This window comes from Callithrix jacchus, chromosome 5 (assembly GCF_049354715.1).
Source record: "Callithrix jacchus isolate 240 chromosome 5, calJac240_pri, whole genome shotgun sequence".
Taxonomy (NCBI): domain Eukaryota; kingdom Metazoa; phylum Chordata; class Mammalia; order Primates; family Cebidae; genus Callithrix; species Callithrix jacchus.
In genome coordinates, this window is record NC_133506.1 from 74,123,796 (window position 1) to 74,145,668 (window position 21,873).

Below are 21,873 nucleotides of genomic sequence, written 5' to 3' on the forward strand. Positions count from 1 at the left end.
CCAAGGAGCAAATTCCACTGACCACAACACTCAGGAAGGGTCTTAGAGTGGCTGAGGCTTATCACCTCATCAACAACACGACATCAGGACATGTAATTATTATTTATTTTTCACCCTCAAAAAGGAAGAAAGGTCTCTCCTTCAATTTTGCTATTCCACTACTTGAGGATAGGCACCCCTAACGCTCCTTCCTCCAGGGAGGCCTCAACGTCAGTGTCTGTGGAAATAGTCTCTGAAGAGTGCTTGAGCTGGTGGGGTGGGGAAGGAGAAACTCAAAAGAGACACCCCCTAGGGATGGCGTCATTTTCCTGCCAACTTTCTCATTGCCTCTTCTTCAAAGCGGAAGGAGTGCCAGCCCTCAGCTTCTGTCAGATCTTGGGCTCCTAGGGCCTTATACAAGTCTATGGCCTTCTGGTTCCAGTTCAGGACAGCCAGACGGAACTGGGAGCAGCTCTTATCCAGGGCCACCTGTGGGATCAGACATCACTGACTTTCCTGGGGTCAAAAAAGAAAAGGCTTTCTCACTTCCTCATTCAACCTGGGCCCCCCCACCCCCATATACCTTTGCTTCTTGAGGTCCTCGCTGACCACCCCATCCCTCTCCTCACCTCAGCCACCTTTTTGATTATTTTGGAACCAATCCCTTGACCTGTTGTGGAGAGAAAGAGGCAAAAAAGAGCTATGTTTGAGCTGAAGGGGATCAGAAAAGGACATCCCCTGGGATGCGGGGACAGGGGATGATGGTGGGGTCTGTGGGGTCCTTTGTTCCCACCCCAGCCTCAGCTTCTGCCTAGTACCCCGATATTCTGGCATCACATAGACATCTTCCAGATAAATGGTGCGTCCCTTCCATGTGCTGTAGATGAAGTAGTATAGCCCATAGCCCACCACGCAGGGTCCTGAGAGAAAGAAAAGAGGAGTAAGGCGTCTGGGAGCCGGTGGGGAGAAAGAGAAAAGGCCTCTGGGAGCCTGCGGGGAGACCTCTGAGGCCGACTGCAGAGCCGGACTTGTAAGACCAGCTGCTCTTACCCAGTGACTCCCCGGGCGCTGGAAGAATCTCTGCTACCAAACAGTGATAGAAAGGATTCTCTCCAAAGCCATCTGCTCTCAGGGCTGCCGAGATTGGAGTTATGACAAAGAGACAGAGAAACAGGACCTGGGTGCCCAGCCTGGAGCTGCCGCCTGGGGAACTCATCCCTCACTTCCGCCCCAGCCTCCGCCAGAACCCGGGCGTTGAGCCCCCACCTTCTTCACTGATCTTCACCTGATCCAAGAGTTTTTCGAACTCGGCTAGTTCCTAAGGCGTGGGTACAGAGGCTAGATTAGGGCAGGAGAGCCCCGCTGCTCCCCGAGCAGGGTCCCAAGGCACCCCCCTCCCCCTGCCTCCCGCCTCCTGCGCCTCCCGCTCTGGCCGCGCCACTCTGACCCCCTGATTTCCGGCCCGCAGTCTTCACCCGAATCAGCCTCAGGATATCTCCACAGTCTCCCTCCTTGGCCTCTCGGATCCGCACAGAAGCCATCCCGATCCCCACTGTCTAGGACCAAAGTCCCAGGACCCCGCAAAGGGCAACTAGACCCCTTAAAGGCCTACAAGCTTGGATCCCAAAGAGCCTGAGAGAGCGGGGTGGCGAGGGCTGCAGGGGCGCAGCGGCCTGGGAAATGGAGCTGGGATTCACGCGCGGTCGGGGGGCGGAGAGAGTGGGCCTGCGAGGCTGTCCTCACTGCCGGGCAAAGCCCCGCCCCCTCGAATTCTGCCGCAGCAGGGGGCACACCCATCAGCCAATAAGCTCGGTTAACAGGCGCAGCCCCGCCTCCCGTCCCACCCCCGACAGCTGGGTCTTGTGACTGGGCCCTGGGTGGGGGTCAAGGTTGGAGTGCGGCGGCTTCCTAGCGGTTGTATGGGTGTCCCAACATTAATCGAGACACCCCACAGTTCAAAGGTTCCCTCGCAGTGCTTTTTAAATTGACGAATGGAGGCCGGGCGTGGTGGCTCACGCTTGTAATCCTAGCACTTTGGGAGGCCGAGGCGGGTGGATTACCTGAGCTCAGGAATTCGAGACCAGCCTGAGAACACGGTGAAACCCCGTCTCTACTAAAAAATACAAAAAATTAGCCGGGCATGGCGGCGTGTGCCTATAATCCGAGCTACTCGGGAGGCTGAGACAGGAGAATCGCTTGAAACTGGGAGGTGGAGGTTGCAGCGATCCGAGATCGGGCCACTGCACTCCAGCCTGGGTGACAGAGCGAGACTCCATCTCAAAAAAATAAAAAATACATTGGCTATACAGTGATTATCTGCTTTAGCCTCAGGCCCCCTCACCTGCCCAGACCCTGGGTAAGCCCCAAGACTGGCAGCTCTGAAAGCTGTTTTCTGCAGCTCTTGAGTAGCTTGAAGTGTTACTTCTCTCAGGGGGGATATTTGCATTTATAAGAATGTTTATTTATTTGTGGAGATGGATTTTTTTTTTTTTTTGAGACGGAGTCTTGCTCTGTCATCCAGGCTGGAGTGCAGTGACACGATCCCGACTCACTGCAACGGGATTTCATCATGTTAGTCAGGCGGGTCTGGAACTTCTGACCTCATCTGACCACCTCTGCCTCCCAAAGTGCTGGGATTACAGATGTGAGCTACCTCGACTGGTCTGTCATTTGCATTTTAAAATGGGTCAGGGGCTGGGCATGGTGGTTCATGACTGTAATCCCAGCACTTTGGGAGGCAGAGGCAGGCAGATCATTTGAAGTCAGGAGTTAGAGACCAGCCTGACCAACATGGTGAAACCCTGTCTCTACTAAAAATACAAAAATTACCCAGGCATGGTGGCAGGCGTCTGTAATCCCAGCAACATGGTGAAGTCCCCATCTCTACTAAAAATAAAAAGACAAAAAATTAGGTGGGCATGGTGGTGCCTGCGCCTGTAGTCCCAGCTACTCAGGAGGCTGAGACAGGAGGATGGCTTGAACTCAAGAGGCAAGGGCAGCAGTGAGCTGAGATCATGCCACTGTACTCCAGCCTGGGTGACAGAGCAAGACTCTGTCTAAAATAAAGTTAAAAATGGGTCAGGGAGTGGGTGAGGAACTTCTACTGGTAGATTGTTAGGCCCTGCAATAAATGGATAGGTAGGATCACTGGGAGGCAGGGGTGGGTCCCTTCTTAATATTCACTGAATCATACACACAACAATACCTTCTTGGGAGACAGGTCTCAGAGGCCTGGGAAAAGACTGGGGAGGAGTTCAGACCAGATGCCAGGCACTGTGCCTGCATTATCTCAATGAACACACTCTCATTGTTACCCCATAAATTATTATTTTCCTCATTTTACAGACAAGGTCACTGAAGCTCAAAGATGAAGTGACTTGCCCAAGTTCACCCAGCTAGAAATTTAGGATTCCATGTCTCATTTCTAGCCCTGATACAGGCCCTGATCAGGCCCTAAAGGAGGAAGAGAGGCGGGATGGAGTATCCTCTCCCAGCTCATAAACTTTCTCGGCAGTGGAGGATGGTAATGGAGGGACTCTGTCATTCACCCCATTGATCCCCAGAGTGTTGGCAGCTGTGTCTTGTGACTGGGCCCCCGGGCAGGGGTCAAGGGTCAGTGCCCCTGTTTCCTTTACCCTGCTCCCCCCTCCCCGGGGGCAACCTTTAACCCTCCACCGCCCACATGCAAGTCTGCCTGCCTCTACACATTCTCCCAAGAGTTGTCTGAGCCCCGAGTGGACAGCGGCTGACTATGGAGAGCAGAGGCCCACTGGCCACCTCACGCCTGCTGCTGTTGCTACTACTGCTTGCCACTCACCAGGGATGGGCCCTGAGACCTATTCTCCCCACCCAGGTGCAGGAGCGGGACAGGGGACTCAGCTCATGCCATCTTCCCTTCTCTCCTCCTATGGCCCTGTAGCAGTGCCTCTCCCTCTGGCTGTCTCTGAAAAGTCCTTACTCAGCCTTGTGTATTTTCTCTTTCTGATAGAGAGCCCAGGACTCTCCAGGTGTCCACCTCAGCAATGGCCCAGGACACGAGCCTGTTGCCGTCATGACCTTTGACCTCACCAAGATTACAAAGTATGGGGTTGGCCTAGTCCTTGCCCCAGTCCTCTGGCCCTGCCCTCTCTCTGTCAGCTCTTCTCTTTCCCTGTCTTCCTTTCCTTCTTTATCTGTGAACAACACCTCCCCCAAACCCACACTGGCTCTCAAAGAGCACATGACATACACAGTCTTTCCTTCTGCACCCTTCCAGAACCTCCTCCTCCTTTGAGATTCGAACGTGGGACCCAGAGGGAGTGATTTTTTATGGGGATACCAACCCTAAGGATGACTGGTTTATGCTGGGACTTCGGGATGGCAGGCCTGAGATCCAACTGCACAATCCCTGGGCCCAGCTTACGGTGGGTGCTGGACCACGGCTGGATGATGGGAGATGGCACCAGGTAAGCTACCTTTGGTCCCCAGGGGAGGGATATGTGGAGCTGGTCTGAGGAAATGGAACGAAACCAAGTTATTGGGCATCCCTTTACCACTGTCATCTCATTTAATCCACACGAAACCCCACACAGTAGCTATTCTTGGTCCCATCTTATCTGTTGGGAGTTCTAAGGCTCAGTCAGTAGGTAAATGATAAGACCTTAGTGAACCAAGGCCAAGGATGCCAGCTGAGTCTTTAAGGCATGTTCTTTCCACTGTAGTACGAGGCTGCCTCCCAGGAAGGTGGCAGAGACAGATCCCAGGGGCCTCTGATTCTGCTTCCCACCTTCCTGCAGGTGGAAGTCAAGATTGATGGGGACTCTGTGCTGCTGAGGGTGGATGGGGAGGAGGTGCTGTGCCTGAGACAGGTCTCTGGGCCCCTGGCCAGCAAAGACCATCCTACCATGAGGATTGCGGTTGGGGGGCTGCTCTTCCCTTCTTCCAACCTTCGGTTGCCGGTAACTACATCACAGGGGTGGAACCCTAGCCAAGTCTTGGTAAAGCATGCTGGGTGGGTGGCCGTGGGAATCAAAGTCCATGCTTTTAGGGAGAGGGGATGGGTTGAGAGCTGCAAGGGGGAGGCCAGATGCTCAGAGGGGAGTAAACTGAGGCGGGGAGGCCGGGACTGGGCTCCTATGACCTGATTTCTACATCCCCATATCTTACCTCCATCACACTCCAGCTCATTCCTGCCCTGGATGGCTGCCTGCGCCAGGATTCCTGGCTGGACAAACAGGCCGAGATCTCAGCATCTGCCCCGACTAACCTCAGAAGCTGTGATGTAGAATCAAATCCTGGGATATTTCTCCCTCCAGGGACTCATGCAGAATTCAATCTCCGAGGTAGATTTCCTTGGAGCCTATTTTCCCCACCTTGGCCAGCTTGGCCTGCCTCTGTCTTCCTCCGCCACTGACCCCTTTCCTCCTTGAAGTCCTAGCTTTGAGGCCTCAGGATAATCATTTCTCCCCACAGACATTCCCCAGCCTCATGCAGAGCCCTGGGCTTTCTCTCTGGACCTGGGACTTGAGCAGGCAGCAGGCTCAGGCCACCTCCTTGTCCTTGGGACACCGGAGAACCCATCTTGGCTCAGTCTCTACCTCCAAGATCAAGTAAAGGGGGAGAATGGGGCACTGCCTGTATTCAGTGGAGCCTGGAGCAATGAGGGAAGAGAGCAGTCCAAAATGTCAATATTAGGAAGACTTCTAGCCTGGGAACATAGAGAGACCCTGGCTCTCCAAAATTGTTTTTTATCAATAATTAGCCAGGCATGGTGGTGCATGCCTGTAATCCCAAAGTGCTGGAGGCCAAGACCAGAGGATCATTTGAGGCCAGGAGTTTGTGACCAACCTGGGCAACATAGCAGAGACTTCTGTCTCAAAAAAAAAAAAAATTAGCGAGGCATGGTGGCACATGTCTGTTGCCCTACCTACTTAGGAGGCTGAGGCAGGAGGTTCACTGGAGTCCAGGAGTTTGAGGCTGCAGTAAGCTATGACGGTGCCACCGCATTCTGACCTGGGCCACAGTGAGACTCTGTCTTAAAAAGATAAAAATAAAAATAAGGTTTATGGATGGCACTCAGGTGGGTGGTGGGGCCAGGGACATATCTTGAAGCTGCTCACAGCAAGCAAACAGTTGACTTAGACTGCCTATTTACTTGGGGTGAGTGTGGTTTTAAAAAGGGTCAAACCAAAAAAAAAAAAAACTGGGCAGAATTTAAGTGGTGAGAATGGCCAGTAGGTGGAGGCATAGCGAAGAGGCAGAATGAAGGCAGCTAGGGGTGAGGCCACGGCAGTAGGCCAGGCTCATTCTTCCATCCGTCCCTCACTACCGTCTCTTTCCCACACACTCTGCAGAAGGTGGTGCTGTCTTCCGGGTCGGGGCCAGGGCTGGATCTGCCCCTGGTCTTAGGACTCCCTCTTCAGCTGAAGCTGAGTATGTCCAGGGTAATCTTGAGCCAAGGGCTGAAGATGGAGGTCCTTGCCCTGCCTTCTTTAGGCCCAGCTCCCCTCCTTAACCTCTGGGACCAGCCTCAAGGGCGTCTCTTCCTGGGGGCTTTACCAGGTAAGAAAGAATGATGTTCAAGTTCATTAGTACACCACTGGAAACAGCTCAAGGGAGGGGGCACATTTTGAGGGGAAGGAAACTCTGGGAGGGAAGAATAGGCCCTCCCTATTCAAGAAGAAGATATGGGGGCAGTGGGAGGTAGTACTTTTGCAAACTCAGGTTGAAGGAGTGGAAAGGTGGGGAGAAGGTTCTGAATGCGATCCACGTTAATGCTCTAATGCCACCTCTGCACTACCTTCCTCTAGGAGAGGACTCTTCCACTTCTTTTTGCCTGAATGGCCTTTGGGCACAAGGTCAGAGGCTGGATGTGGACCGAGCCCTGAACAGAAGCCATGACATCTGGACTCACAGCTGCCCCCAGAACCCAGGCAATGGCACTGATGCTTCCCATTAAAGTTCTACCTAAGAAACCCCTTTGAAAGTTACTTACTATTCATTTATTCAACAAATATTCACTGTGCACTAGCAATGTACCAAGCACTGTGTCAAGCATTGAGTTGTCTTTTTTTTTTTTTTTTTTGAGATGGGGTTTCCCTCTTGTTGCCCAGGCTGGAGTGCAATGGCATGATCTTGGCTCACTGCAACCTCCACCTCCTGGGTTCAAGCAATTCTCCTGCCTCAACCTCCTGAGCGGCTAGGATTACAGGTGCACACCACCACGCCTGGCTAATTTTTTGTATTATTATTAATTTTTTTTTGAGACAGAGTCTTGCTCTGTCGCCCAGGCTGGAATGCAGTGGCGAAATCTCAGCTCACTGCAACCTCTGCCTCCTGGGTTCAAGCAATTCTCTGCCTCAGCCTCTTGAGTAGCTGGGATTATAGTTGCCTGCCACCATGCCCGGCTAATTTTTTTGTACTTTTAGTAGAGACGGGATTTCATCATATTGGCCAGGCTTGTCTTGAACTCCTGACCTCAGGTGATCCTCCTGCCTCAGCCTCCCAAAGTGTTGGGATTACAGCAGTGAGCCACCATGCCCTGCTGAAAATGAGGACTTCTTAGGCTGAGATCCCAGCAACAACCCCCACAGACAGACACACCCCAGATATGGGTCACTTTCTGGAAGTCAGGACCCACCTCATTCCTCAGAATCTACTCCCTTTGAGACTCCAGTTTCCTGCCTCTGTGGCTGGTCCAGAGAGATCAGGAGGAAGGGAAGAGATGGGATTTTGTCATCTTAGTCATCTGGTCCTTGGACTGGCCATTGCTGCCCAAGGAAGGAGCAGCAGGGGGCGTGCAAGGGTCACAGGGAGATGTGGGCAGGGGTTCTGGAAAAAGGGGTGGAGGCAGGGAGAAAGATAAAGGGAGGAGAGCAGCAGGAGAAAGGCCCCTCTCTCTCTTCTGGTCTCGGTCCACTTGCTGTGTTCCCAGAAGAATTCATCTCTACTCTATTAAGCAAGAACTGGCTTGTGCTAGTCCCAGCTGAGAAAAACAGACAGATTTGGGAATATCTCTGCCCTCAAAGAATGTGGTGACCCAGCTCTCAACCACAGACCTCTGGAGAATGCTGGTGCCCCAGCATCTCTCCCTGGGGAACCCTCGTGCCCAAGCCTCTAGCCCCTAGCCCCCAGCTCCCAGTCTTCAGCCCTCTTAGGAATCCTTGTGTTCTAGCCCAAAGCTTCCAGCCTACTAAGAAGCCCTGTGGCTCAAGCCCTCCATCCTCATTCCTCTCAAGAACTATTAGGTTGGGCAGGCGCAGTGGCTCACACCTACAATCCCAGCACTTTGGGAGGCGGAAAAGGGGGGAATCACCTGAAGTCAGGACTTTGAGACCAGCCTTGCCAACATAGTGAAACCCCGTCTCTACTAAAAATACAAAAATCAGCTGGGTGTGGTGGTGGATGCCTGTAATCCCAGCTGCTTTAGAGGCTGAGGCAGAAGAATCGCTCGAACTCTGGAGGCGGAAGTTTCAGTGAGCCAAGATCATGCCACTGCATTCCAACCTGTGTGACAAAGTGAGATTCTGTCTCAAAAGAAAATAAAAAATAAATAAAATTTAAAAAGAACCATTAGGTTAAAGCATCCCTCATCTCCAGACTCCATGAGACTCCCAATGTCCGAGCCTCCTAGTTTCTTTCGTTGTTTTTGTTTTGAGACCGAGTCTCACTTTGTTGCCCAGGCTGGAGTGCAGTGGCGTGATTTCAGCTCACTGCAACCTCTTGCTTCCGGGTTCAAATGATTCTTCTGCCTCAGCCTCCCAAGTAGCTGGGAGTACAGGTACGCACCAGCACACCCAGCTAATTTTTGTATTTTTAGTAGAGACGAGGTTTCACTATGTTGGCCAGGATGGTCTCGATCTCTTGACCTGGTGATCCATCCACCTCCGCCTCCCAAAGTGCTGGGACTACAGGTGTGAGCCACTGTGCCCAGCCTTTTTTTTTGGAGATGGAATCATGCTCTGTCACCCAGGCTGGAGTGCAGTGGCATGATCTTGGCTTACTACAACCTCCACCTCACAGGTTCAAGGGATTCTCCTGCCTCAGCCTCCAGAGTCGCTGGATTACAGGCACCCATGCCCGGTTAATTTTTGTATCTTTAGTAGAGACAGGGTTTCACCATATTGGTCAGGCTGATATGAACTCCTGACCTCAGGTGATCTGCTCGCCTAGTCCTCCCAAAGTGCTGGGATTACAAGCATAAGCCACCACGCCCAGCCAAGCCTCCTAGTTTCTTACAAGGATCTTTTCACCAGTAACACAGGTAGCAGGGTGAGTCACTCATTGGAGCTGCTGTCCCCTTCTACAAGGATCAGCCAGGACCTAAATGACTCAGGGTAAGGAGGCCCTGGGGAGTCTCTAGGGTAGAAGACACAAATCCCAAGCCCTGCCTCGTACCTCTCCTAATCTTCACCATACAGACCCTCTCAGGATCTACACCTGCCTCTATCTAGCCAGCAGTGTTTGTAGAGGAGTCTTCAGCATGGAGAGGGCATTCAAATTTTTTTTTTTAATTTTTATTTATTTATTTATTTTTTTGAGACAGAGTTTTGCTCTTATTGCCCAGTATGGAGTGCAATAGTGCAATCTCGACTCACTGCAACCTCCACCTCCTGGGTTCAAGTGATTCTCCTGCCTCAGCCACCCTAGTAGCTGGGGTTACAGGCATGTGCCACCACACCCCCGGCTAATTTTTGTATTTTTAGTAGCGACAGGGTTTCCCCATGTTCATCAAGCTGGTCTTGAACTGCCGACCTCAGGTAATCTGCCCACCTCGGCCTCCCAAAGTGCTGGAATTGCAGGCATGAGCCACCGTGCCCAGCAAGGGTGTCCAAATTTAATTCTAGCCTGTTGACAATGGTCAGGGTTAACCTAGGCCACATGAGCACCTGCTAGGTACCAGGTACTGTTCTAGATACTGAGGATACATCAATGAAAAGGACGAACACCATCCCTGCCCTGATAGAACTTATAATATAGTAGAGGGGAAGCAGACACACACAAGAAAACAAATAAGCCGGGTTATTTCAGATAGTGGTTAGAGCGGTAAAGGAAATAAAATCCTGTAATATAATAGGAGAGGGAAGGGAGGGGCAACATTAGCTGGGTGGTAAGGGAAGTCATTTGAGCAGAGACCTGAATAATGAAAAGAATCATCCTGTGGAGGCCTGTGGAGTGCGAGCCAGGGGTGGCGGGGGGGCGGTCAAAGAGCCTGGATGCACCTGGGCACCCACCAAGGGAGTTGTTCTGAGTGCCAACATCCTGACCTTTGTCCCTGGAATCTCCCTGGAGCTGGGAGCTGGCTTTTCTCTCCTCCCTCCACCCCACCCTCTCCAGGACACTGTGCCCCCAACCTCTCTTTCCCCAGCCTGCCCTAGATTCCAAGATTCCTGATTACCATCCAGAGCTGTCTACACTCTCTCATTAAGACTGACTTTGCTCTGACACCGACATTTCAGGCCCCCACCAAGGGCACCTACGATGACTGCCCAGTGTCCCCTGCCTTCCCCACACTCCCCAAAAAACTTTCTAGAGCTTGGCAACACACCCTGAACCCTCTGGGCCTGATCTGCCCACTCACTCCACCCCACCACTGCCTCTTTCTCTCTTTCTCTCCCTCCCTGCTGCCTCCCTCCCACCAACTTTCTTTCAATTAACATGTATTGGCTGCTGACAGTAGGCTGAACACTGTGTTAGGTAGTCCACCACAGGGACTCTAAGGATGAATAAAACTTGGTACTGGCCCTAGAGAACCAGAGTCTTTTTTTTTTTCTTTTGAGACAGTCTTGCTTTGTTCCCCAGGCTGGAATGCAATGGTGCAATCTTGGCTCTCTGCAACCTCCACTTCCTGGGTTCAAGCGGTTCTCCTACCTCAGCCTCAGCCTCTTGAGTAGCTGGGATTACAGGCTTGCACCACCACACCCAGCTGATTTTTGTATTTTTAGTAGACACGGGTTTCACCACATTGGCTAGGCTAGTCTTCAACTCCCAACTTCAGGTGATCCGCCCACCTCGGCCTCCCAAAGTGCTGAGGTTACAGGCATGAACCACCATGCCGGCCAGAACCAGGGTCTTGAGGGAGATAGACATGTGAAATGTTTTAGCATCTCAGATACTCCTTGGTATCTGAGATGCCAAGGAACCTGGTTACTAGTTCTACCAAGGACCATCAAAGAAATGAGTTGTGGCCAGGTGTGGCGGCTCATGCCTGTAATCCCAGAACTTTGGGAGGCCAAGGTGGGCAGATCATCTTAAGTCAGGTGTTCAAGATCACCCTGGCCAGTATGGTGAAACTTCATCTCTACTAAAAATACGAAAATTAGCTGGGTGTGGTGGCAGGCTTCTGTAATCCCAGCTACTGGAGAGGCTGAGGCAGGAGAATTGCTTGAACCCAGGAGGCAGAGTTTGCAGTGAGCTGAGATCACTGCAGAGGTTGCAGTGAGCTGAGATCCAGCCTGGGCAATAGAGCAAGACTCCAAAACAGAAAAATTAAAAGCATGGAGAAACAAAAGAAATGGGTTGTTAGATGTGTGAAGCTGAGCATGACAAAACCTCTGTAACACTGTTTCCCCAGCTACAAAATGGGTTTTTCTATCTAGAAGGTTGCTATGAAGATCTGATGAAATCATGTAGGTAAAATGTGTAGCATAGTGTTTGGCATACAGAAAGTGCTTAATATATAAGCGAGATATATTTCTCAAGATAGATGAGAAATGTTGTTCTTTTTTTTTTTTTTTGAGACGGAGTTTCGCTCTTGTTACCCAGGCTAGAGTGCAATGGCCCGATCTCGGCTCACCACAACCTCCGCCTCCTGGGTTCAGGCAATTCTCCTGTCTCAGCCTCCTGAGTAGCTGGGATTACAGGCATGCGCCACCATGCCCAGCTAATGTTTTGTATTTTTAGTAGAGACGGGGTTTCACCATGTTGACCAGGATAATCTCCATCTCTTGACCTCATGATCCACGCGCCTCGGCCTCCCAAAGTGCTGGGATTACAGTCTTGAGCCACCACGCCCGGCCAAAATGTTGTTCTTATTAATCTCACACATAGTTCTTGACATATTAGTCTGTACTGCTGGGTATGAAAGATCAGAGAGGGCATGTGAAGCGGGCTGAACTATGGATGGTCTGAGGGCAGATGGGGGCTCCTTGGACTATGTGGCCTTGTGTGCCCTGCTGAGGAGCTGGAGCTTGATCTGGTCAGTCAATAAACTTTCTCTTCTAATCTCTCCTCCTCCTCCTCCTCCTCCTCCTCCTCCTCCTCCTCCTTCTTTTTTGAGATGGAGTTTTGCTCTTGTTACCCAGGCTGGAGTGCAATGGCCTGATCTTGGCTCACCACAACCTCCGCCTCCTGGGTTCAGGCAATTCTCCTGCCTCAGCCTCCTGAGTAGCTGGGATTACAGGCACACACCACCTTGCCCAGCTAATTTTTTGTATTTTTAGTAGAGACGGGGTTTCACCATGTTGACCTGGATGGTCTCGATCTCTTGACCTCATGATCCACCTGCCTCGGCCTCCCAAAGTGCTGGGATTACAGGCGTGAGCCACCGCGCCTGGCCTTTTTTTTTTCTGTTTTTTTTTTTTGAGACAGATTCTTGTTCTGTCTCTGTCGCCCAGGCTGGAGTGCAGTGGTGCGATTTTAGCTCACTGCAACCTCCACCTCCTGGGTTCAAGCGATTCTCCTGCCTCAGTTTCCTGAGTTTCTGGGATTACAGGTATGCACCACCACACCTGACCAATTTTCTGAATGTTTAGTGAGCTGAGGTTTTACCATTTTGGCCAGGCTGGTCTCAAATTTCTGGCCTCAAGTGATTCACCCACCTTGGCCTCCCAAAGTGCTGGGATTACGGCCGTGAGACACCGCATGGCTTTCTTTCTTTCTCTCTTTCCTTCCTTCCTTCCTTCCTTCCTTCCTCCCTCTTCCTCCTTCTCGAGATGGAGCTTCATTCTTGTTGCCTAGGCTGGAGTGCAATGGCACAATCTCAGCTCACTGCAACCTCTGTCTCATGGGTTCAAGCAAATCTCCTGCCTCAGCCTCCTGAGTAGCTGGGATTACAGGCACACACCACCATGCCCAGCTAATTTTTTGTATTTTTAGTAGAGACGGGGTTTCACCATGTCGACCAGGATGGTCTCAATCTCTTGACCTCGTGATCCACCCGCCTCGGCCTCCCAAAGTGCTGGGATTACAGGCGTGAGCCACCGCGCCTGGCCCAACCTTTTTTTTTTTTTTTTTAATAAGAAGGAGTCTTGGCCGGGTGCGGTGGCTCAAGCCTGTAATCCCAGCACTTTGGGAGGCTAAGCCGGGTGGATCATGAGGTCAAGAGATCGAGACCATCCTGGTCAACATGGTGAAACCCCGTCTGTCTCTACTAAAAAAAATACAAAAAAATTAGCTGGGCATGGTGGCGTGTTCCTGTAATCCCAGCTACTCAGGAGCCTGAGGCAGGAGAATTGCCTGAACCCAGGAGGTGGAGGTTGTGGTGAGCCAAGATCGCGCCATTGCACTCCAGACTGGGTAACAAGAGTGAAACTCCATCTCAAAACAACACACACACACACACACACACACACACACACACACGCATTTTCTTTTCTTCCTTTTTTTTGAGACTGAGTTTTCCTCTTGTTGCCAAAACTGGAGTGCAGTGGCTCACTGCAACCTCCGCCTCCCGGGTACAAGCGATTCTCTTGCCTCAGCCTCCCAAGTAGCTGCGATTACAGGCACATCCTTTGGGAACCAGAGAGTGACATGATTGCATAAAACCACAGGAAGTGGTTTTTTAGTAGAGACAAGGTTTCACTATGTTGGCCAGGCTGGTCTTGAACTCCTGACCTCCTGATCCATCTGCCTTGGCCTATCAAAGTGCTGGGATTAAAGGTGTGAGCTACCGCACCTGGCCGCCCACCTAGTTTTGTATTTTTAGTAGAGTCGGGGTTTCACCATGTTGGCCAGGCTGATCTGGAAATCCTCATCTCAGGTGATCCACTTGCCCAGTTCTCCCAAAGGTCTAGAATTACAGGCATGGTAATTCTTGTGTATTTAGTAGAGATGGGGTTTCCCCATGTTGGCCAGGCTGGTGTTGAACCTCTGACCTCAAGTGATCTGCCTGTCTGGTGCTCTTATAGGTGTGAGCCCCCTCACCCAGCCCATTTTCATTAAATGTAATCATGTCACTCTCCCTGAAACTATAGAATTGTTTTATTTTTTATTTTTATTTATTTATTTATTTATTTGAGACGGAGTTTTGCTCTTGTTACCCAGGCTGGAGTGCAATGGCGCGATCTCGGCTCACTGCAACCTCTGCCTCCTGCGTTCAGGCAATTCTCCTGCCTCAGCCTCCTGAGTAGCTGGGACTACTCAGGTGGGCGTGCGCCACCATGCCCAGCTAATTTTTGTATTTTTAGTAGAGACGGGGTTTCATCATGTTCACCAGGATGGTCTCGATCTCTTGACCTTGTGATCCACCCGCCTCGGCCTCCCAAAGTGCTGGGATTATAGGCGCGAGCACCTGGCCTATTTTTATTTTTATTTATTTTTATAATACGGGGTTTCACCATGTTGGTCAGGCTGGTCTTGAACTCCCGACCTCAGGTGATCCGCCCACCTTGGCCTCCAAAGTGCTTGGATTACAGGCATGAGCCACCATGCCTGGCCTACAGAATTGTTTTCATGGTGGCTGGATTAAAATCCAAACCTCATCCACTAGATGAGATATGAGGGTGAAAATATCCAACCACTCCCTTAGGCCTACAAGGACTCTTTATGGTTTGGCCCTGCCTAGCTCTCGAACCTCTTGTTGTATCCATCTTGCCGTTGCTCATTAAAGCCCAGCCTTTGCACTTTCACTTCCTTCTTCCTGGAAATCTCTTCCCTTACCTCCCCTTATACCTCCTTTTGGGCATTTAAGTCCTTACATGAACAGTCATTTCCCTCCCAGGAGTTCAAGACTGCAGTAAGCCACAGTTGTACCACTATACTCCAGCCTGGGTGACAGACCAAGACTGTGTCTCAGAAAAAAAAGTTGCCTTCTCAGTAAGGCCATTCCTGACCATCTAGGCACTCTCTGGTACATTAACCTGTTCTATCTTTTTCATGCACAATATTAACATTATTAGACTGGGTGTAGTGGCTTACGCCTGTAATCCCAGCAATTTTCGCGGCCAGGGTGGGAGGATCACTTGAGGTCAGGAGTTCGAGACCAGCCTGATGGACATGGAGAAACCACCTCAATCTAAAAATACAAAATTAGTCATATGTGGTGGTGCATGCCTGTAATCCCAGCTACTGAGGCTGAGGCAGGAGAATCTCTTATTTTTTTCTTTATAGAGATGGGGTTTCTCCATGTTATCCAGGCTGGTCTCGAACTCCTGACCTTAAGTGATCCGCCCACCTTGGCCTCCCAAGGTGCTGGGATTACAGGCGTGAGCCACTGCGCCCTGCAGGAGAATCTCTTGAACCTGGGAGGTGGAGGTTGCGATGAGCTGAGATAGCACCCTTGCACTCCAGCCTGGGCAACAAGAGTGAAACTTTATCTCAAAAAAACAAAAATACAAAAATTAGCTAGGCATGGTGGTGCACACCGGTAATCCCAGTTACTTGAGAGGCTGAGGCAGGAGAATTGCTTGAACCTGGGAGGTGGAGGTTGCAGGGGGCTGAGATCGCGCCACTGCACTCCAGCCTGGGTGACAGAACAAGACTCTGTCTCAAAAAAAAAAAATAATAATATTAACATTATCATATTTGTTTGCTTTTGTTTTTGTTTTGTTTGCTTTTGTCTACTGGATTGGGAGACCCAGGAACACAGGGACCAGAATAGTAATAGCACCTGGCTCTAAGCAAATGCTCATTAGATATACATCGAATGGGCTGGTCTCGGTGGCCCATGCTTATAATCCCAGCACTTTGGGAGGACAAGGTGGGTGGATCACCTGAAGTCAGGAGTTCAAGACCAGCCTGACCAACATGACAAAACCTCGTTTCTACTGAAAATGCAAAAATTAGCTAGGCATGGTGGTGGGCACCTGTAATCCCAGCTACTGGGGAGGCTGAGGCAGGAGAATTGCTTGAACCTAGGAGGTGGAGGTTGCAGTGAGCCGAGATCGTGCCATTGCACTCCAGGCTGGGCGACAAGAGCGAAACTCCATCACAAAAATAAATAAATAAATATATATATATATATATATATATATATATATATATATATATATAAAAGTATGCATCAAATGAATGAAAGGGAGTTGGGGCAGGCCTCTGAAGGGTAGGCAGTCTTCCCAGACAAAGGAATGAAATGCACAGAGGCGTGAAGTCAGGGGTAAGCAGTCTACCCAGGAGTGGCTGGGTCGGGTCCAGCAGAGGACTAGACGTGGACTAGTATGAAAGGAGGTTAGGGACACAGGATGGGTGTAGAGTGTGGAGTACTCTGCAGTTTAGACTGAAGAATCAGGACTCTATCCTGCAGGGTGATAGGATGCCACTGAAGAACTTTCAGCTGAGGAGTGGCCTAATTAAAGCTGTATTTTGAGAAAATTAGTCCCGAGTCTGCTGCACAATAGACTGAAGCAGGACCAACTGCATAACTGTCAGGACCCAGTGCAAAAGGGACATGCAGGGCCTCTTGTTCAAAAAGTAGGGGAAAAAAGTGCCATAAGAGGCACTAAAATATAAACCTTTTTTTTTTTTTTTTTTTGAGATAAACTCTCACTCTGTCACCTAGGCTAGAATGCAGTGGTATGATCTCGGTTCACTGCAGCCTCCACCTTCCGGGTTCAAGCGATTCCTCCCTCAGCCTCCCGAGTAGCTGGGACTACCACCACTCCTGGCTAATTTTTTTTTTTTTTTTTTTTGCAGAGATAGGATTTTCCCATGTTGGTCAGGCTGGTTTCGAATTCCTGACCTCAAATAATCCACATGCCTCGGCCTCCCAAAGTGCTGGGATTACAAGCATGAGCAACCACACCCAGCCTCAACTATTTTCCTTTCATCAACTTCTCATGGTTTTTGTTTTAGAGACAGGGTCTTGCTATGTTGCCCAGACTGGAGTACAGTAACGTGATCTTGGCTCACTGCAACCTCTGGTTCCCGGGTTCAAGCAATTCTTCTGCCTCAGCCTCCTGAGTAGCTGGAATTACAGGTACGTGCCACCATGCTAGGCTAATTTTTGTATTTTTACTAGAGACAGGGTTTTGCCATGTTGGCCAGGCTGGTCTCGAACTCCTGGACTCAAGTGATCCACCCACATCAGCCTCCCAAATTGCTGAAATTACTGGTGTGAGCCACTGCACCCAGCATGTCCACTGAATGATCTTCCAGTCTCAGCCTCCAAGTAGATGGGGTTACAGGCACACATCACCACACCTGTCTTTCTCATGGTATTCTTTTCTTTGCTATTTAATGTTTAAATGTTTAAAACAGGCCAGTCGAGGTGGCTCACACCTGTAATCCCAGCACTTTGGGAGGCTGAGGCAAGCGGATCACTTGAGGTCAGGAGTTTGAGCCTGGTGAGCATGGCAAAACCTTGTCTCTACCAAAAATACAAAAACTAGCTGACTGTGGTGGCAGGTGCCTGTAATTTAGCTACTCAGGAGGCTGAGGCTTGAGAATTGCTTGAGCCTGGGAGGCAGAAGTTGCAGTAAGCCGAGTTCATGCCATTGCACTCCAGCCTGGGTGACAGACTGAGACCCTGTCTCAAAAAACAAAAAGATGTTTAAACATTTTTCAGGCCAGGAGCGGAGGCTCACGCTTGTAATCCCAGCATTTTGGGAGGCCCAGGCAGGCGGATCACCTGAGGTAGGAGTTCTAGGCCAGCCTGGCTAACATGATGAAACCCCATCTCTACTAAAAATACAAAAAATGGGTGGGTCATGGTGGTAAGAGCCTGTAATCCCAGCTACTCGGGAGGCTGAGGCAGGAGAATCTCTTGAACACAGGAGGTGGAGGTTGTAGTGAGCCGAGATTGTGCCATTGTACTCTAGCTTGGGCAACAAGAGCAAAACTCCATTTCAAAAAAAAAAAATGGGGGTCTTGATTTTGTCCATACTGGTCTCAAACTCCTGGCCTGAAGCAATCCTCCCATCTTGGCCTCCCAAAGTGCTAGGATTACAGGTGTGAGCCCAGCCTAACATTTTTCTACCTTCAGCTCCCTGATAAAGGAACAGGAACCATGGGTTGCCTCAGCCTTGCCTTTCCTTCTATGTCATTTTTGCCAGGCTAAGTGGCTCAAACAAGGAAGTAACATGACTAAGAAAAGATCTCATAAGATATGGTGATCATCCATGCCTCCTAAAATGCCATTGCTTGCTTTCTGTGTTCAAAGCCAAGTTCTGCTCTCAGTGGAGAGTGTGGTCTCTCAGCTCTCAGCACTCCCACTTATTCATTCTTTTTCTTCTTCTTCTTTTTTTTTTTTTGAGATAGTCTTGGGCTGGGCATGGTGGCTTCTGTCAGTAATCCCTGCACTTTGAGAAGCCGAGGCCAGCGGATCACAATGTCAAGAGATCGAGATCATCCTTGCCAACATGGTGAAACCCCATCTCTAAAAAAAAAAAAAGACATAGTCTCATTCTATCACCTATGCTGGGGTGCAGCGGTGTGATCATAGCGATCCAATCCTCCCAGATCAGCCTCCTAAGTAGCTGGGACTAGAGGTGTGTGCCACCATGCTTGGCTAAGTTTTTTTTTTGAGACGGAGTCTCATTCTTCACCAGGCTGGAGTACAGTGGCGCAAGCTCAGCTCATTGCAATCTCTGCCTCCTGGATTCAAGAGATCCTCCTACCTCAGCTTGTCGAGTAGCTGGGACTGGTACTACACCATGCCCAGCTAATTTTTGTATTTTTAGTAGAGACAGGGTTTCACCATGTTGGCCAGGATGGTCTTGATCTCTTGACCTCGTGATCCACCTACCTCGGCTTCTCAAAGTACTCGGATTACAGGCAACAGCCACTGTGCCTGGTGCCAGGCTAATTTTTTTTTTTTTTAAAGATGGGGTTTCGGGGCCGGGCGCGGTGGCTCACGCCTATAATCCCAGCACTTTGGGAGGCCAAGGCAGGTGGATCATGGGGTCAAGAGATCAAGACCATCCTGGCCAACATGGTGAAACCCGTCTCTACTAAAAATACAAAAATTAGCTGGGCATGGTGGTGCCCGCCTGTAGTCCCTGCTACTTGGAGGCTGAGGCAGGAGAATTGCTTGAACCCAGGAGGCGGAGGTTGCGGTGAGCCGAGATCGTGCCATTGCACTCCAGTCTGGGTAAAAAGAGCGAAACTTCGTCTCAAAAAAAAAAAAAAAAAGATGGGGTGATGGGGTTTCACCATGTTCATCAGGTTGGTCTTGAACTCTGGACCTCAGGTGATCCGCCCACCTTGGTCTCCAAAGTGCTTGAATTACAGGTGTGAGCCACCACGTCCAGCCTAATTTTTTTTTTTTTTTTTTTTTGAGACGGAGTTTTGCTCTTGTTACCCAGGCTGGAGTGCAATGGTGCGATCTCGGCTCACTGCAACCTCCGCCTCCTGGGTTCAGGCAATTCTCCTGCCTCAGCCTCCTGAGTAGCTGGGATTACAGGCACGGGGCGAGCACCATGCCCAGCTAATTTTTTTTTTTTTTTTTTTTGTATTTTTAGTAGAGATGGGGTTTCACCATGTTGACCAGGATGGTCTCGATCTCTTGCCCTGGTGATCCACCCGCCTCAGCCTCCCAAAGTGCTGGGATTACAGGTGTGAGCCACCGCGCCCAGCCCCCAGCCTAATTTTTAAAGAAATTTTTCGTAGAGATGGGGTCTGGCCATATTGCCAAGACTTGTCTTGAACTCCTGGGCTCAAGGGATCTCCTCCTTCCTGGGTCTCTCAAAGTCCTGGGATTACAAGTTTGAGCCACTGTTTTTGAGGTTCCTTGCAGAAGGAGCCTTTCCATGTTCACACCCAATTTAGCAACCAGCTGCGCTCAGCCTCCCCATGTATTCAGTTGTAGATATAACATGTTTACCTTGTACTCATTTGGAGTCTGGCTGAACTCCCACACATTGTAGGTCCCCCAGAATTCTGTGCTCATGGTGCATCTGGAACTCTGTCTGAATAGGACAGCATATTACACATATCTCCTCTGTTCACACACATGCACCCGTGCTCCACTGGACGTCACTTACAAAGCACATATTCAAAGATTAGGACTATGAAGAATTTCAAGTCACTGATGGCATTCAGCTCCATGAATGTTTGGGGGTAAAAAAAAAAAAATTGAGAGTTTTAAACCAAACATTGAGCAAGGGCCTTGTGTGACTATGCAGGTTCATGAAGTTGGCTTTGGACTGGAAGGAGTGGGTTTGAGGACACGGCTGACAGTTTGGATGTGAGGTGTTGAGAACTTGGGCTAAGGATTTAAGGTGATGGTTGAAAGGAGAAGAAAAATCTCTCCAAGGAAAATCAGCAAGATTTGAAAAAAAATTAAAAGAGGTGGAGATAATTCTTCCTCTTCTTTTTTTTTTTTTTAAGATAGAGTTTCACTCTTGCTGCCCAGTGAGTGCAATGGTGCAATCTCCTCACTGAAACCTCTACCTCCCAGGTTCAAGCAATTCTCCTGCCTCAGCCCCCCAAGTAGCTGGGCTTACAGGCATGCACTAGCATGCCTGGCTAATTTTGTATTTTTGGTAGAAATGGAGTTTCTCTATGTTAGTTCAGCTGGTCTCAAACTCCTGACCTCAGGTGATCTGCCTGCCTTGGCCTCCCAAAGTGCTGGGATGACAGGTGTGAGCCACCGTGCCCAGACTTTTTTTTTTTTTTTTGAGATGGAGTCTCACTCTGTCACCCAGGCTGGACTGCAATGGCACGATCTTGGCTCACTACAACCTCCGCCTCCAAGGTTCAAGCAGTTCTCCTGCCTCAGCCTCCTGAGTAGCCGGGATTGTAGAAGCACACCCGGCTAATTTTCGTAGTTTTAGTAGAGACGGAGTTTTACCATGTTGGCCAGGCTGGTCTTGAGCTCCTGACCTCTGGTCTCCAACTCCTTCCTTCAGGTGATCTGCCGCCTTGGCCTCCCATAGAGCTGGGATTACAGGCATGAGCCACTGGGCCTGGCCGAGATAATGATTCTTAATATGTGGTATTGGAGGCCAAGGCGGGCAGATCACCTGAGGTTGGGAGTTCAAGACCAGCCTGACCAACATGGTGAAACCCCACCTCAAAAAAAAAAAAAAAAGGTGGTATTTACAGGCAAGTCTACTCCCCCCTGCTAGACTGTGAGCTCTGTGAGAGCTGTGGCTTCAGTTGAACATCTCTGGCCTCCCCAGGGCTACGGCACACAGTCCCTAGAGATGCTCAGTAAAGGTTTGCTGACCCAAGTAGACACATAAGGAGGGAAGTTCAGGCATGGGGGTGGGGGTGCCAGGAGGCAGAGAACCGAAATAGACCAGGCTGCAGGGCAGGGGTCTCAGGGCAGTGCTGGGGCCTGAGAATGTGGTGTTGAGAGGGCTTCAGGGAGATGTGATGGGAAGATGGGGAAGCCTCTGCACATGGACAGAGCCGGTGGTGTGGACATGGGCTGTGAGATTGGAGAAGGTGGAGTCTGAAGGACTGGTAGCGGCTCCCAACAGGGGAATGTCCCTCTTGGGGTGGCCTTTATCCATCTCTGCGTGGCCTGTCCTAACTTCCCTCCTGGCTCGGCCAGCCTCCCGGCTGGTCTCTTCGCCTACTTCTTGATCTCTAGCTCTTTATTCCTCTGACATTCGGCTCCATCTGCTCCCGGACTCTTCCACCGCATCTTTATCTTAGTGTCTTTCTAACTCCCTGCCTGGGGCCCCCATCTTTGAGCATATATCAGCTTCTCTCTCTGTCGCTGAGTTTCTCTGGGGTTATCTTTCCCTCTACTCCGCCAGGACACGCCCTCTATCTCTTCCTCCCACCCTGTCCCAGTCCAGTACCTAGGGTGGG

General features: G+C 50.3%; 2 protein-coding genes across 5 annotated transcripts; one reads left to right on the top strand and one right to left on the bottom strand.

Annotated features, from left to right (window-relative positions):
* Window positions 1-87: 87 nt before the first annotated feature.
* Window positions 88-1,697, bottom strand: SAT2 (spermidine/spermine N1-acetyltransferase family member 2). Of its 2 annotated transcripts, XM_002747955.6 has the most exons (6): window positions 1,455-1,697; window positions 1,246-1,297; window positions 1,030-1,113; window positions 798-899; window positions 609-649; window positions 88-468 (listed from the first exon to the last, which is right to left on the bottom strand). In XM_002747955.6, exons 1-6 carry the CDS (start codon window positions 1,518-1,520, stop codon window positions 301-303), a joined length of 513 nt encoding a protein of 170 aa, XP_002748001.1. In that variant the 5' UTR covers window positions 1,521-1,697; the 3' UTR covers window positions 88-300. The 2 variants fall into 2 exon arrangements, with proteins under 2 accessions (XP_002748001.1, XP_003732944.1); XM_003732896.6 differs by lacking the exon at window positions 1,030-1,113.
* A 1,996-nt stretch (window positions 1,698-3,693) lies between these two features.
* Window positions 3,694-6,932, top strand: SHBG (sex hormone binding globulin). 3 transcript variants are annotated; one of them, XM_002747952.7, is made up of 8 exons: window positions 3,694-3,832; window positions 3,968-4,059; window positions 4,235-4,424; window positions 4,755-4,916; window positions 5,141-5,300; window positions 5,431-5,567; window positions 6,312-6,519; window positions 6,768-6,932. In XM_002747952.7, exons 1-8 carry the CDS (start codon window positions 3,731-3,733, stop codon window positions 6,914-6,916), a joined length of 1,200 nt encoding a protein of 399 aa, XP_002747998.1. In that variant the 5' UTR covers window positions 3,694-3,730; the 3' UTR covers window positions 6,917-6,932. The 3 variants fall into 3 exon arrangements, with proteins under 3 accessions (XP_002747998.1, XP_008994832.1, XP_008994833.1); XM_008996584.5 differs by lacking the exon at window positions 4,755-4,916; XM_008996585.4 differs by lacking the exons at window positions 3,694-3,832; window positions 3,968-4,059 and having other exon boundaries at window positions 4,247-4,386; window positions 4,809-4,916.
* Window positions 6,933-21,873: the final 14,941 nt, after the last annotated feature.